The sequence below is a fragment of the Micromys minutus genome (genome assembly GCF_963924665.1).
Source record: "Micromys minutus genome assembly, chromosome: 1".
Classification (NCBI taxonomy): Eukaryota; Metazoa; Chordata; class Mammalia; order Rodentia; family Muridae; genus Micromys; species Micromys minutus.
In genome coordinates this window covers 130,421,677-130,438,649 of record NC_137969.1, presented here as the reverse complement: position 1 = coordinate 130,438,649, position 16,973 = coordinate 130,421,677, and the positions used below count along the sequence as shown (strand labels likewise).

Sequence of the window (16,973 nt, the reverse complement as noted above, 5' to 3'; positions counted from 1 at the left end):
TCCATGAATTTTTCTTTTTCCTTCCTTCCTTCCTTCCTTCCACAACCCCAGAAACTGAAAAAAATCAAATCAGTTCATAGAGGTGGGCAGGAGTAAGTGGGGTATTCACTGCCCTGTGTGTGATATTTATTCCGTGGATAAAATAATGTTTAAATGCAGTTATTTCATCAAAGATCTGAAAGTCAGCTTGTTAAATCTTTAAAAAGAAAGTGATAGTCTTCCGACAGACCCAAAAGTAAACAATGCCATACTTGGTTTGCCTATGTTTACTCTACAGACAACATTCCAGGTCTTGAGATGTGCTTCATACCTGGAAAGAATAGGGCAGAACCTTGGTGGGAATGTAAACATTCAAGTGCCTGGGAGCCAGTGAGAGCCATCAGTGAAATAGGACCTGCTGGGTCTGTGTGTGTGCCATGTGCAATCCAAGCCCTGCTTACATAAATGGCCTTACCAGGCTCCTGTAGTAAATTTAGTGCATAGGCTAAACTTAAATCTGCTTGTGCTCAATTCTCAAAGCCCAGTTGGTTACTAAATAGGACTCAAAATTCCCCCATTTTCTTGAAAGAGCAGGTCTTGGAAACTCGTACAACATTTCGTGAGAATGCCTTACGCAGAACTGTTTATTACAAGTGGTAAAGGGCCCCACTACCCTTTCTCCAGCATACATACACCCCTCCCCGCCCCCAAAATTTTATTCCTTTACCATGGAAGGGAAATAATCCTGAGAATAGTAACTTCCAGCTCCTGGAAGAGAGGTGGTGCTGAGGCAGAGGAATGACACCTTTGTCCTTTTGTCTATCAATCAGCAAATTCAGGGGTCGTAGCCTGTGTCATTGACACCTGTACGGCCCTGCATAAGTCACCAGCTATATTTCTTTCACCTCTCAGTCTCTTATTTCTACAAGATAATGTGCTCCTGAGAACATGGAGCTGTATAGGGAGCTACAATCTACTAAGAAAAATAGAGCAAGTGTTTGATCTGGTTCTCTTTCTGACTCTGGTACAATGCTCAGAGCTTCTTACCACCTTTCCTCAAAGCTCCTCAATTTCCTGTCTCTGTGACTGGGTCTCTGGTGCTGTTTGACTCATGAAAGAGGTTCTAGTCTGTAGAAGAGCATCGGTACTAGAACCTCAGAGATGGGCAAATTCTAGGTTTGCTTACAGCACGTTTATATATCAGCTTCCCATGCATTAGTAGCTCATTTTAGACTCATATTCCCAAAGTCTGCAGTTTCTGGCTCTGTGGGAACAGTTTTCCCTGAGAAGTTCTTTTGCTCCCTAGAAGGAGGGTAACGGTGAGAACTTTGTTCCCGACCTTGTTACTTAGTTGTGGTGTCTGTATAGTCAACAAGAACGACTGGTGTCCTTGGCAGGTTTCTAGCTCAGCAGTTGGTTCTAATATCTGTGCTGCCAAGGAGGGTCTGTGTTCCATCCTGCGGTTCCAGAGACAGGCTGTGCTGTCTTGAAGGACTGACAACCTTTCTGCCACCTTCCAATGAATTGTTAATGATGAAACAGATGTCTGTGCCCCTTGGCCCTGTAGAACGCAGAAACAGTAGTCTTTGCATGAAGGAACAAAATGGGATTGCATCCCTATGTCTTGTGTGTTGTTGGTCCACTTAGCAAAAAGACTGTACTAAGATGACTGGCTAGACTAGAATGCATTGTCCTGCTCAGATTCTGCATCCCAGCCATACTCAGCATCATTAGAGTGGGGCCGGGGCTCACACCGTAAGCACTAATACTGAAGAGAATAGGGATAGCTGCCCCAGTAAAGAAAATAGTGTGATGGAAGTGAGCCATCTCGCAGGCACACCACACAAAATGAATGCAATTAAAAATGGCTTCTTAACAAAATTCATCTTGCTGGAGAGATGGCTCAGTGGTTAAAAGCACTGGCTACTCTTCTAGAGGTCCTGAGTTCAATTCCCAGCAACCACATGGTGGCTCACAACCATCTGTAATGAGATCTGATGCCCTCTTCTGGTGTGTCTGAAGACAGCTACAGTGTACTCATATAAACAAAATTCATCCTATATACCAACTCTTTAAAAATCCCCAGAAGGAAGCAGCATTCGAGCATTAGCTGATCTTCAATAGACACATGTGGAATGGTTGCTTCTACACTGCTTGGTGACCTCATTTCTTCAACATTTAAATATCCTTCTTGCTTCATCAGCTTATGCTAATAAAGCCCTGGGCGCTGTGGAGCTCTGGTTCCACTAATGCAGGAGGTCAAAGATGTGTAAGAGCCACCAGGCATCATCAATCCTACATTTTTCTCTGTGGCCCCTGGTTCGGTTTCACTATGACATGCAGTCAGTCCATCAACTCATGTGTCCATCATCCCCCAAACAGGGAACTGAACCTTCCTAGGTAGTGTGTGGCAGTTAAACATAGCACTAATTAAAAGGCCTGTCCTTAAATTAAACTTCAGTCAATTCCAGCCATGTCTTGTAAGACAACCCCAAGTCATTGCCTACATGACAACCATGCGCGCACACACACACACACACACACACACACACACACATGCACAAATGTGCAGTCAGGGACAGAAGACAACTTTCAGGAGAGATCACTTCTCTCCGTTCATCATGTGGGTCATGAGATTTAAATTCAGACTTTCAGGTACTCTTACCAAAGATCCATGTCTCTAGCCCCATGAATTTGGATTTTTGTTCTGTTTTATTTGATTTTGCAGAAATCATTGAGTGGGGTGTGATGGTGTATGGTTATATTCCCAGCATTTAGGAGACTGAGCCAGGAAGATGTTAGGTTCTACATGTGAGCTCTTCTTAAAGGGGAGGAAATGATGATGTAGAAAAAGTCTTAGGAGTGTCTGGAAGACTGAGCAGAAAGCATCTCTCCTAACAGCTGACTCCAATGGTGCCCCTTTAGCTCTCCTCTGCCTGTGTCAAGGGACTGCCCTTTCAAATATGTCTGTCTTGCAGACCCAGACTGTGTTTAGATTCTGTTCCATAGAGCACATTTGTGATAGCCAAGTGGTCATTTTGGCTCCCTTCCCCCACTCCGTGTGTTTGTAGAGAATAACACTGCGAGGCATGGCAGAGGAGACAGCGACTTCCTAACTTGAAAGTCTGGAAAGCCAGTACAAGGAAGACAGCAGGTGAGCCCCTGGGAGCTGGCTACTGCTCACCAGTGTGCAGCTTTGCTCCCAGCACCCAGGAGGCTGAGGCATCGAGCTTCAGGCCAGTCAGAGCTACCTGGGGAGACCTGATCTCAAAAAACCAAAAACAAAACCAACCAACCAACCAACCAAACAAACAAAATACCCTAAGCATATAGTGTGTATACACATGAGTTTGTGTCCATGTTCCCAAAGCAGCACAAACTGCTTATTCAGTTTCAGTTTTCCTTGTCATTAGGGGAATTCCTTGGCTGGGTGAGAGGCTTACACTGTGTACAGTGCTCTATCAGCTTTGGCTCCTCCTAGAGTTATCATTGCCCTCTTAGCCACCATTTCCCGTTAAAATGGCAACTCTGCTGGGCACAATTTCCTGCACATCTGTGGCTGTGAAACCAAGGAGCTCTCTTGCCTTCATTCTTTCTGTGACTCTACCTTGTCCCCTGTTTCACATATCACAGTCACGCCCGTGGACTGACTCTGGTGCCTAGGCCTGTTTCTCAAGTCTGCCTGCAGCTGCTCCCGAGAGTCAGTGCCAGGACAAACACATTAGCTCCCTTCATATCTCCAGGACTAGGAAAAGAAAGTGCATGAAATAGCCTTCCTGTGAACAATTCACGAGGTGGCTGGTAAGAGACACAGACCCAACCTTGCAGAGAAGTTATTTGCAAGGAAATTGATACCCGTGTTATTGATGGGGGGCGGGGGTTCGATCCTGCCAAGATTAATTCTTGAGCCAGCATTTGGAAGCCCGGTGAGAAACGTGTGCTCAAAAACGTGAAGCAAACAGCTCGTGAACTCTGCTCCTTGGCAATTTAGACTTTGCCTGGCAAGTTGAGCCATGTGGGATTCTCCACCATTCACGTTTCTTATAAGGTGTTTCTCAGAGCATGCTCTGCTTGCTGTCCAAGACGAGCAGGATAGAGTTCCAGCCCAGAGCAAAAGCGCTGCCAACAACCTTCTCAACAGCGGAGGTTCCCCAAAGATAAGAGAGCAAACTCGACCTCAGTGACTGAGGTTTTGACCTGAAGGTTTATTGCTACTTATCTTCCCACGAGTTTTACTTCAGAGAGTTCTTGAAGATAGCCTCTTAGGGTAAGTGAGGCTTGCAATCCAGAGGAAAAGACACATCACTACAACACTCTCTTCCAGAAGCTGAACTGTTGGTGAGGCCCATTGTTCTGAGTATCAGCTTTCTTCTTGATGCTGTTACCTGAGCTCTGTGTGGTTCTAATGCAAGCCTCAGATGTGGTAAGGGAACCCAAGGAATTCAAGGTAGGCTAGCAAAGGAGGAGCATGCAAGCGCTGACTCTGTAAGGAAAGTAGACAGAGCTCAAGCTTCCTTTGCTGAGCCACTCAGCAGCATTTCCTAGATTGGTGTAATACGAACAGTTTTCCGAGCTAATCATCCATTATATTCTTACTACATCCCAAAAAGTGTATTAAAAGTTAGTCTAATTTATAGCCACCCACCTGATGACCTCTGAGTGTCAAGAGAACCTTGACTAGAGATATCAGTGTAAGGAAGGTTTGGGCTGCTCAGTTCCGGACCGAGTACTTCATGTCTTAGTTGGTACTTAATGTCTTAGCTGGTACTTATTGTCTTAGTTCCTGACTGGTGAGGTTCCTGAGGTGGGGGTATAGAGGGAGTTATGTGCCCTGGGGAAGAATGTGAGAGAAATGGTGTCCTAGTCTCTGTGGGCTGCCATGGAAACAAAGTCTTCTACGAACAACAGAAATGTGTTTCTTCCAATTCTGTCAAGATGTGGGCATCCCTTCCCATTTATATCTCAGTGTGTGATGTACACATATGTGTGTGTACATATACACATACATGTGCATGCATTCATGTGTGTGAGTGTGGGTATGCACATGCTCACAGGAGGAGGCATGGGGAGTGCAGAGGGCAACCTGGAGTGTCAGTCCTCATCGTCCACTCTGACTGGAAGTTGCTAGTTGTTTGCTACAGCCTGCACTAGATAGCTTCTGGGAATTCTCCTGTCTCTGCCTTCCGTCTCATAGAACACTAGGATTACAGACCCTTGCTGCCTCCCCCATGGGTTCTGGGGACCCAAACTCAGGTCCCCATGTTTGTTCAGCAGGTTCTTCACCCACTGAATCATCTCCAACTTTCTTCAATGTGGTATGTTCTGGTATCCTCATGTGCTGAAAGAACTAAGTTCTGTTGTAAGGGCACTGATCCCATTCATGGAGACCAAGTCAAAGACCCACCTGGTAATCGCCTTGGGGGTTGGGATTTCCACACACGAGGGCTCATACATTCAAACCATAGCCAGCAAAAGGCAAACAGCAGACAGTTCTCACTGTCTGAGCTAATGGACATGCGCAGTACAGGCCCTGCCTTGTGATTTCTCCATGACCCTGTAACCATGAAAGAAAGGAAGTGCATATCAATGTCTTTCCATTAATAAAAGACAGAATGAAAGTGCTGTCCCGGTAAGGCCAGGTGCACGTGGCTGATTTAATGTCCTCTTGTCCAGGCCAGTGAAAGACGTGTTCACCTCGTCGTGTCCCGCCAGATTCGACAGCCCAGCCCAGACATCTTTCAAGAAGCTGGCTGGATCAGCAATGGGCAGCGGTCCCCAGGCCCTGGGGAGAGGATCACGGTTTCTAAGGTGAGGCCTAGCCAGACAAGTCGGCAGCTTCCGCAAGGGGCTACTTCTTGGGAAAGCTGTATACTTCAATGTGTCTAAGCGCTATCTCTGGACTTTGTCGTTTCAAGAAGCACTACTCACGAAACTAAAAGGCCAAAGTCCCGTCTTCGTACTGGGAAGGCGACAGGTGTCTCCCATCCAAGCAGGAGTGAGGAGGAAGGTGCTGGGGGAGTGTTAGATCCCAGCTTGCAAGCCTTCTAAGGGACCTGCTCTCTAGTGTAAGCCAAATGCATGTCACACTTTTTACCAAGAATCTTTCGCCATAGGGGCCGTTTTCCATTCACTTTCAAAGGCAACAAGCAGTTTGCTTGCTTTCTGGTTTTTGAGTTTTCCCACCTGCCTGGAAATTTTGATCCCCTCGCTGTATCCCACCCCCTGCTATTTCTAATGTTTGTGTTTGTACAAGAGACTAGGAAGACACTTGTCCTACTTGAAGACCATGGGACATTAGGGGAGAAGGGCCTTAGACAAGCCAGGAGCATATGTCTTGTCCTATGGCATCCAAATCCAGAAATTAAAAAAAAAATACATCCAATTATTCATTTACTCTGTAGGTCCAGGTGGGTATGCATGTAGACACACCTATGCTATGGTGTATGTGTAGAGGTCGGAGGATACCTTGTAGCAATTGGTTCTCTCCTCCCTCCCACCATATTGGTCCCAGGGCTTAAAATAACATCAGCAGGCTTGGTGGAAAGCTCTTTGGCCCCAGGAGATTCAGCCCAGCTTGTACTTGTCTGTGGCTTCTATTAGATGGAAGTCTATACTTCATTTAGATGTCGTCTAATCAATACATTATCTAATCCAGATCAAGAGTCCTCCGACCTTGGCTCTGCTGTGAAGATGAACAGCTTCCAGTAGTCTCTTTTCCTGGTAGCTTGTTACTAAAAACAAGCAGGTCTGGAATGGGGCTCAGTAGTTAAGAACACTTGCTTCTCTTGCAAAAGACCCCCTCCATTGTTCCCAGCACCCACAAGGCAGCTCACAAACTCTCTATGACGACTTCCAGGAATTCTGATGCTCTCTTCTGTTTCTAAGGGTCCTGCTCACACTTGGGGGTGCACATATATGTAGTAGGCAAAATATCCATGCACATAAAGAAATAAATCATACCTCTGCCTGCCTTCTGCATGCCCTGCCACACCCAGAAGGGGATCAACATGGTTGTTTGAAGATTAAGTTTTAAGCTGATTTAGGAAAACAACATGGCATTTGAAAATAAGAGTTTAAATGTTCCCAAGAGATACCAGAGAAAGTACACCATGATTTGTGGGACAGAAAAACTTCTATGCAGTTGAAGAGTTAGCCACCAGTGGGCATCATCTTTAGGCCTGTGGTCACCTGCGTGAGAGAGAAAGGGGAGCCCGGCCAGATCAATGTCACACAAACACGTTGCTACACCACTCATGTTCAAGCTACAGGCTCCGAATGCTTTTTAGGTATTTAAATTGTTTTATTCTTTTCAAACCTTACGTAAACATTCTAAAACATAAACATTCCATAGGCTTTGTAGTTGCCCATATATTTTTTCATCATATATTTTTCTACCTTAAGTCGGCTTTTTAAAGTAGGAGTAAGCAGCAAAGACAGAAAGGATTATGCCCGCCATACTTCCCTCCTCCCGATCCAAACTGGGCCACTCAGTGGTTTCAGTTTCTCCATCACTACCCTTCCCCACTCTTTCTCCCACTGGTGGGGAAGGCAAAAGGCCATCAGAGACACAGCCCAAGTGCAGTCCTGGCACTCAGCGATTTGGGTCAGCTGTTTGGAGAGGACCACAAATGGGAAAGATGTATAAAATACGCCAAATTTTTGCATCTGTGTATGGTTTGCGTGCAATCGCATACGTGTATTTACAAATATGTGAATGCATGGGCATGTGTGCATGCAGAAGCCAGAGCATGACATCAGGTAGCTTTCTTGGTTGTTCTCTACCGTGTTCACTGAGATTGCTTCTCGACGAAGCTGAGCTTGCGTATTTGACTAGTCTTAACCAGCATCTCTCTCTGTGGATCCCTGAACTCTGGATTACACATGAGCCACCATTTTATATGGTTGGCTTTTCTTTGAGTGCTATAAGATCTGAACAGTGGTCCTCAGACCTGTGCAGCAAGTATTCCAGCCAACAAGACATCACCCGAGGTTTATTATGTAAGAAACAATTTAAGCCTAGAGAAGCTTGCTGGTCTGGCAAAATTGCTCAGCGGGTAAAGACGCTTGTGAAGCCTACCAGAATGTGTTTGATCCCGAGACCCTCATGGTGGAGTAAGAGAACAGCTTCTGTAAGTTGTCCTCTGACCTCCACATGCATTCTGTACATGGCATGTGACCCTCAAACTTCTACACATTCCACTAATGAATATGATTTTAAATATGAAAGATGTACTGATGGTCATGAATGGTGAGTGTCCCGAGAAGTTGGCCTATTGTAATCGGAAATACATGGCTTCCTTGAGAGATTTGGGATCCAGTCCAAATTCATAAGATCCAGATTTCTACCATGGTCCCCAGGATGTTGCCTTTCTATGTTGAGTTCTGCAACGTAAACTCTGAGTAAACCCTTAGAATTTGGGATGCTTTGTTTGGGATGCTGGAATTCGTGATGCTCTAACTCTTTTTGATGCAAATGGGAGAAGGTATTTGTGGAGAGGCCTTGTGAGTGCATGCGCCATGTTCTTTGTGTCTGTGCCTTCAGCCTGCAGCCACTTGTCGTGAGAAGGTTGTAAGTGTCCGAAAAGACGCCAGCGAATCTCTCGGCATGACCGTTGGAGGGGGAGCATCACACAGGGAATGGGACTTGCCTATCTATGTCATCAGTGTTGAGCCCGGAGGAGTCATAAGCAGAGATGGAAGAATAAAAACAGGTACAAAATCAAGAGACTAAAGACGCGGGGCGGCAGAGCCTGGGAGGAGTTAGCAGCTAAGGAGAGCATGCGAGAGGGAATTGGCCATGATTGCTGTGTCCCTTGGAGCAGGGTGAGCATGGGTGTGGCTGTAGTCTAGGCTTGCCCCTCTTAGTGCATGGCAGTGGGTATGAGGCAGCTTTGCTAAGAAAGCCCCTAGACTTTCTGGGCTGAACAGACAGCCATGACACCCTTGAGCCAGTTGCCTCTAAGGCACAGTTTAGTTCATGCAATCTAACACCCCTATGGATTCTGTGCAATGATCTGGTAGTGAAGCTAATTTATTAGTTGTACATTTTTGTGGGCTAAATTTGTTGCTAGATCTTGATTCGATGGTGTAATTAAATATCACTAGCTGGACTTTGCTCACGGGTGACAAATGGGCCTCAGTCAGCCAGTCATGTTCTAGACTCCTCTGCAAAAGGAAGGTATCCAGTTTAAGGATGTGCTCTTAATAAGGCTGTTCAAGCACATGCAGAGGTCGCCTAGGTTGAGGAAAACTGCTTTTTAAGGGCTCATATTAAAAATTTCTCAGACAGAAAAAGTTTCTCAAACACGTTCACTTGAGTGCGGCATGGTACAGGATTTAGGCAGAGAATCAAAGGTGTTTCTTTATTTCTTTCGTAAGTCAGCAAGCATTTGAGGACAATCCCTTGTCATTTTCCTCCTGCCTACGATTATTAGAGGAGAAACAAAAACCAGGAGATAACAGAAAGAGTAGACAGCAAGGGCGGGGAGATCTGTCTTAATTTCTCTTGCTGCTCAGCATCACTGGGGTGAAGAATGGGCTCTAACTTAATGACACTCCTTGTAGCACGCCCCATGTAAGAGCAGTTTTGCACAGAGTCGGTGCCTGGCTATTGCTAGACACAGAAGTATTGAGAGAAGTGGTAACTGTACTCCACCTCCCTGAAAGGTCAGATTCAGGACCGTTCTTTGTCTTCTCTGGGCTCCCGTGACAGACACTAACTCCTGCTTCGGTCCCTGTTTGTTGGTAGTGTCCTACACGCCAGACTCTGGGCAGACACTGGAGCCTTTTGTCAAGTGCTCTGGTGCTGTGCTAAAGAAAATAGGAAACTAAGAGTGAAATTGCAGATGGTCTTCGGTTAAGTAGAAAAGGAAACAGGTGAGCATTGGTAGGCCATCGTTAGACACTCCCAACAAGCCATTCCCACGTGCTCTACATCTGCTCAATGGGACCCAGCCTCGAGTCTCTGCGAGCCAAAAAGATGCACCTCTCCTCGCCCTACCCATGTGCCCGGTCAGCCTCTGTCCCGTCACACGGAGCAGAATCCCATTTGCACTCGGTGAGCTTGCTTTTGCTTCTCTGGCCTCAGGTGACATTTTATTGAATGTGAATGGGATTGAGCTCACAGAGGTCAGCCGGACAGAGGCCGTTGCCATATTGAAGAGTACACCCTCCTCAGTGGTACTCAAAGCCTTGGAAGTCAAGGAGCAGGAGACCCAGGAAGACTGCAGCCCAGTAGCTCTGGACTCCAACCACAACGTGACCCCGCCTGGTGACTGGTCCCCATCCTGGGTCATGTGGCTGGAATTACCACAGTGAGTCCCAATTCAACACCCCTATGGATTCTATTCCTTAAACCACTCTTTCACTGTCTTGGGCTGATTCATGGGCACTGGCATCTTGCTAAAGACCCAGTCTTCTCTGTGGGGCTGTCTGAAATAACTGTCTTCTTCTGACAAATGAAAATTTATATAGAAATCTTAGGGTGGAGGTGAAAGTCTAGACAGAGAACTTACAGGTGTTCTTGAAGTGTTTGTAGTTACATGTAGCCGGGAGTTCAGCTGACTGACAGTTCAGCCTGTGTTTCCACACTCATGAACTGAGTGGCATCTGCTCACGCCAAGTTTCATCTTCTCATGGGTATCAGTGGGAGCTGCTGACTGGCTGTGGTCCTATTCTGAGACCTCTAGAAGCTCTGACTATACGCACAGCAGCACCAAGGAACACTGTGGCTTCAGAGTTAAGTGTCTGCTAGCTGGGGATGCTATTCAGAACATCTCTCTCCAGTGACTCTTCTGGAAAGTTCTATAGGAAGCAACTAGGTTGCCATTTTTTGAGGTATAATGGGGGCCTTGCAATGAGCTATAAAATTACCTGACCAAAGGGATTCAGAGGATTTGGAGAGATCTCCACAAAATGGCTCTGTACATGAACTATTTACAGGACAGATACATTTGATGTTTTTTTCCTTGGACCAGACCAAACGTCTACTGGCCTTTAGATTGTTGTCTGCAAGTATGCAGCTTAAATGTTCGAAACGGGTGTCATCAGTGTTAGATCTATCAGAACAGCAGAAATAACGGAAGCAAGGTATTTATTTGGTTTTAAACCATTTTCCTTGAAGGTAGAGATAGCTCTTACTTATTAAGTAGCCACAAATACAACCTGGTCTGGGTTCCTGTTGGGGTTTTCACTAGTTAATAACATTACTTTCTACATCCGCGGGCCTTTAAAAGTCCATAGAAAGTAGAACGCTGAGCATTGAGGCAAATTATAGCCAAGCAGGAGACTATTATCTAAGTTTTCTTTAAATGAAATTTTGGAACTATAATCCCAATTCTGTTCATAGCTTTTGTTTGAAAGCGCCCTTGTTAGACTCCTCAGTGTTGCTTTGTGTGTGGAAGAGAGCGTTGAGCCCAATGGCTCCTCTCTTTCCCTGCGTCCCACCCGGAGTTGGCAGCAGTTCTCTGCCCTTGTTGGAAGAGTGATAGGACGCAAAATGGCTGGGACGGTCAGATCCTCAGAGCCTTTCCTATTGCCTCCCCCCCCCCGCCCCCGAAGTGTTTAGTGACATGGTGAGCAGGTCAGAGGTACCAGAGTAGAGAGAGAGGGAAGAAGCTCTTCTTTCCTGAACCTTCAGTTCACTCAGGAAGAACTAGCATTACTCAGGTCCTGAGTATGTCTCCAAAGAAAGTCTATGTCATAGGTTGCTTGGCTGGTGAGCTTGGGAATGGAGCCTTGGTAGCTGCACATTCTGCTTCTGTAGGGCAAAGGCAGCCATAGGCCATCTGGGGACCAAAGCTCACAAGCTTGGCTGTAGTTTGAGGGCCCAGCCTAGGTATCAATGTACTCACTCAAACAGGATGGTGGCCTGTGAGCTCTTATGCTCCAAAGCTTCTTGGAAATCAAACCCAAGAATTGACTTGGGAGATCATGGTAGTCTGTGCACCATTAGTCCACTGCCAGCACAAATGGGTTAAACAAGCCACATATGTGATGCCAGGTGGTGATCAATCACACTATCCTGTCACGTTTTGTTCTTTAGGGGTGGCACCTGTGATGGTCAGGGTCAAGCTGTTCGAAGACAAAGCTATCTCATGCCCTTCCCTCCGAATGTGGCCTGTCCCTTTTTAAACCTAATGTTCAGAAGAGCTGCCCAGTCTTCTTAGCTCTCTGGGGCCCCCGGATGCGTGCCCTGGGTATCTGCTCCTGGACTCCCTTGGTTCTGTTTGCTTGACTTGTTCTCCTCAGTTGCCCCTCCCCGTTGCTCAGTCAGATGGCTGCTCCTTCGTGACCACTTCCATTTCTGAGGGGTTTTTCCTCTTCTGCTTGTGTTCTGTATGATACTCTTTCCCCAGTGTATTGTCTTTGATTTTCTTTTTTCCTTCCTTCCTCTCTCTACCCTCCGCTCCTTTTGAGACAAAGCCTTGGTATGTAGCCCAGGCTTCTGTCAAACTTACAGCAATGCTCCTGTCTCTGCCTTCCAAGTATGAGGATTATAGGCATGTGTGACCATTCCTGGAATCATCTTTAAAATCTTGTCTGCACTGAGCTCTTGCTCTTTACACAGAGAAATTGCTGCATGGGTATTTTAAATCATAGTGACATGACTAATTATCAATTTCATATTCCATAGAGACATATCATTTGCATAACAGTTTTCTAGTGAGTGGCTCTCCTTAATTCTTTTCCATTATCTCTTTCCACCTGCTTTCTTGTGCAGCATTACTAACTCTGTTGGTTCAAATATCTTTTAGTGGGATATATGTATGTATGTATATTATATATTTACACACACACACACACACACACACACACACACACACACACACATATGGGGTTTTCCCCCTCTTGGGCAGCTATCTCCTGAAGGCTGATAAGAGAAACAGAGCCATATCCCAGGTTTCTGCTTTCTCCTAAACCAACTGAGATCAGCCTAGCAGGCCACTCATACTTGGACTCCTCTTTCTCATGTAGGGATCTGCTTGGGTTCTCAATCCTTTCTCCCTCTTCTCTGCCAAGCTGAACCTGGGGAAACCTGCCTGCCCACTTCTCTGGTTAGTGCGGGCTACAGGGACCTTTCTGGTGAATTTCCTCTGTTTCTTTTTGCCCTTTGCCATCTCTCCCTCATACATGGTAACTCTGAATTCTGCTTAATCCTACTTTTGGGTTTCCTAGTTGATTTTGTAGTGAACTTTATATACATACATACATACATACATACATACATACATACATACATATTCTTCATTCTGCCAGATGAAACTTGAATAGAACTAAGCTGGCACTTGTCAGTCTCAGTCCTGGCCTGGCCTGATCTCAGTAGTACGGCTTCAGTTTCCATGGGGCTGGGGTGGGGGTGCTCAAAGCCCTTACTAACACAGAAGCATCATTGTACATGTCTCCAGCCACTGCAGGGAAGTGATCCAGTAAGCAATCCCAAACCACACCTTGGCAAATTAATTCTACCTGAATTGTTAGACTACAATTGAACCTTTACGACATGTGCCCATAAGTGTCTAATTTACAAATATATTTCATCTTTCATTCAACAAAGCATGAGAAAGGATATTTGCCCTAATATACAATCTTAACAGTTACCTAAAGTCCTCCCGGACCCAGTGAAGAAGCATGTGCCAGCAGCAGGTCTAGGATCAAGAAAACCGTGGCACTAATTACTGAGATGCAATGCAATGGAGCAGAAATCTAAGCAAAGAGTACACCATGTTAGCATTTCCTATGTGGAACCAAACGGCCAGGAGTAAGGGTAGGTGATAGGACCAGATACAAGTGCATTAGTAGTCCTGTGCTCTGTGATAGCACTGTATGCTGGGGACCCCTGTAGCAGCTCCAGACTTTCTGCCAGCCTTACAAATTATCAACTGCCATTCAACAGAGAACACTGATGACATTTTACTTTGTTGCACATTCCACATCTACAAAGCATGTTCTCATCTGGACTAGCATGACAGAAATATGCATTAACTCACTTCTCTTCTTGCCCAAGAATTTAACCCTTTCCTCTCCTGAAGACCCTGGCATACTTATTATTGATTTGTTAATATTGAAGGGAAGGAAAGCAGCATCAGTATTTTCTTTCTCTTTGATCATGAGTTAGGTCCATTGTGTTGGTACACACAAGCCAATACAGTGTAAGGGCAGCTATGAAGCCCCTAATGCTCATGAGCTCGGAGCACGAGCCAGAGTTCTTGTGGGAGCTTCACATCCTCTCTGCTGTCAAGAATCACATGCTCTGTGATTCAGAAGGAAAACTAAGGCTCAGAGCTGTCGGATGACATGTGCATGCTGCATGGCTGAGCTACAAGCTAAGCCTGTCATTCCTGACTCAGTCTAAGATTTTAATTACAATGCATTAGTAAGTTGGAAGTATCCCCAAGCAAATGCTAAGCCTATATTTAGCCTTAGCTGGTTTATGTCGTTTTTTGTTTTTGTCCCATGAAGTGAGTTCTGGAGTTTACGTAACAAGAGTGCTGCACCAGGACAGTACAGGCAGCTTTCACTGCTGCTTGCTCCTTGGTTTATAACTTGTCATTTCTCCCATCACTTTCCCTGTGTGATTGAAGTCCCATCCATCAAAAACCAAATGGCCACATCATTGCAAGAGCAAAGTTATTTTTAAAACTTATCCAACACTTGTCCCCAAGCCTACCTAGATTTAATATGTAAAATGATGCATTTTAATGTTTACTATTTAATATTTTTACTATTTATTTACTATTTACTATATTTAATGTTTACAATGGGTGGACCCTTCAAAAAATATCTACTATTTCAGAAGGTCTGGAACTGCTGTTGAGTAGACATTTACTAATTAAACAATAAATCCCTTGTGAACTAAGTAAATCCTTTTATTGACTTCAGAATCTAGAGGGCAAGACATCCTGATAAGTGTCTACTATTATGAACTATAAAAGCAATGAAAGGTTATCACAGAATGCTCTGCAGACCATTTACCTAGAGAATAATTTTCTTTTTTAATATCCCTCCTGGATTGGATGAGCTCTTTGCCTATGTGGTTAAGCATCAACTAAGTGGGGCACTTTGCACAAGCTGTAGCACACGGTGACAGTGTCAGCAGAGAGCAGTTAACACAGGAGTCCTAATCCAGGAGTTAGCCACGGGAAAACGCTCTCGGTATTCTCTGAGTTTAACTTCTGTGGAAATGTCTACAAGTAAGGGCAAAAAGCTGAACTACCCAAACAGACAGGGCTAACAAAATTAAGATGATCCTTTGTAAAAGGACAGAAACTGGTTATGTGATCAACTTTCTGTTCTCAAGATTAGCCCAATTGTTTTCCAAACTAGGCCATTGTTTTTCTTCTAGAAATACATTAATACAGACTTGGTGTTTCAGATTTGTGATTCCAATATAAAAACAATGAGAACTTTATTATTTACAAAAAAAGACAATAGGTCAAATTAAGCCCAATGTATCCAAAATTATTAAATATTCCATGGCTAAGATACTGCAATAATCCAAAGTATGGAGAATCAATTCATGATCTCTGCTGCTTCCACACTATGGGAAATACCTCGGTATGATTCAATCCAGTCAGAGACATGGGCTTGAAACCGTCTTGGCTGATAGACACAGTTTACATTCTAGCGTTAAACTTCTATTTGGGTGTTTTGTTTTTTAAGAGCCAATGCTTCCCTTGTCTTAGTAAACCTCTGACTTAAACCTAGGCAACGTTGCAATGCTTTGTTGAGTAAACTGATGATATAGGAGGAATAGAGGAAATTAAAAAAATTAATTTATAACTGTTCCCTCCATGTAGGTATGTATACCACATGTATATCTGGTACCTATGGATGTCAAAAAGTGGTATTTGGATCCCCTGGAACTGTAGTTACAATTATAAGTCATCATGTGAGTGCTGGGAACTGAACCCTGGTCTTCTGGAAAAGCAACACGTACCCTTCACCACTGAGTAATCATTCTAGCGCCAAACCTTCGTTTCTTGAGCAGCTCAAGGCTTCTCATACTTAATTCACTCATTTGAGTTAAATTTCCCTGAGTCTAACCATAATCTCACTGGAAAACTGTGACCAAAGCCTTTGCCATTTCTTACACCATGCCAAATCTTTCTCAATTAGACCTAAATTAAAAGAATGAGCTCAGAGTAGGAAAAAGCTTACACTCATTTCCAGAGGATAAAGCCACTTAATTTGAAAGGTCACTAATCTGAACCAGCTGCCAGGTTTCCCAGTGGGCAATGAAGTAATGCAAGGGGAAAAAAAAACAGTCATCAGTCCCAACTAACCAGTCGGATGCTGACAGAGCCTAACATAATGAGGTTTTGCTGCTATAACAGAACTAAAGGGTAGGTACATGAGTCCCGTCTAGAATGGATGCTACGGGAGGATTTTGCATACTGCTGACATTCTCCAAGATCAAGAGCACAGTTACATATTCAAACATCTAAAACTTGACCTAAGCCAATGCCTTTTTCACTATGAAGAGTTAGGAAACATACATAATTTTAGATAGTTGTGTTTACAGTTGTTCAACATAAAATATTTGGTCAAATAGGGCCCACAGAAATACTTACTGAGAAAGAAAACAACCCCCCCCCCCCAAAAAAAAAACCCCAATGGTCCAAAGACCGAGAAACATTTCAGTTTCAGAGCCTGCTCTATATACTGAGTTATGTATTTATATGTTCTGAAGTGTTATGGCTGGAGTGGATCACACCCCAGGAATCAGTTAATTGCTACTTTCCTACCAAAAATGGGGGGGGGGGCACGTGTCAACCAAGGTGGGAATGTGATGCTTTTAGTCAGATAAATTAGAACTGAACAGTGTGGCATCTCGTACATCACAGCTCATATAGGATGTGCATGCTACTCACAGGTTTATGGGATTTAAGACAAGTACTTAAGAGCAGAAATGAGTTTTCACTAAGTAAAATTTATGTTTATCATTTCAACGAAAATCTTGTACATGATGAGTATGTCAATGCCTCTAAAACAAA

General features: G+C 44.5%; 1 protein-coding gene across 2 annotated transcripts in view; it reads left to right on the top strand.

Annotated features, from left to right (window-relative positions):
- Positions 1-16,973, top strand: part of LNX1 (ligand of numb-protein X 1) — a 101,485-nt gene that overhangs the window by 82,465 nt on the left and 2,047 nt on the right. For both annotated transcript variants that reach the window (XM_080927626.1, XM_080927627.1), the window contains 3 exons: positions 5,653-5,787; positions 8,522-8,690; positions 10,067-10,292. In XM_080927626.1, coding sequence (XP_080783752.1) covers positions 5,653-5,787; positions 8,522-8,690; positions 10,067-10,292 — 530 coding nt within the window. The remainder of the gene's footprint in view (positions 1-5,652; positions 5,788-8,521; positions 8,691-10,066; positions 10,293-16,973) is intronic.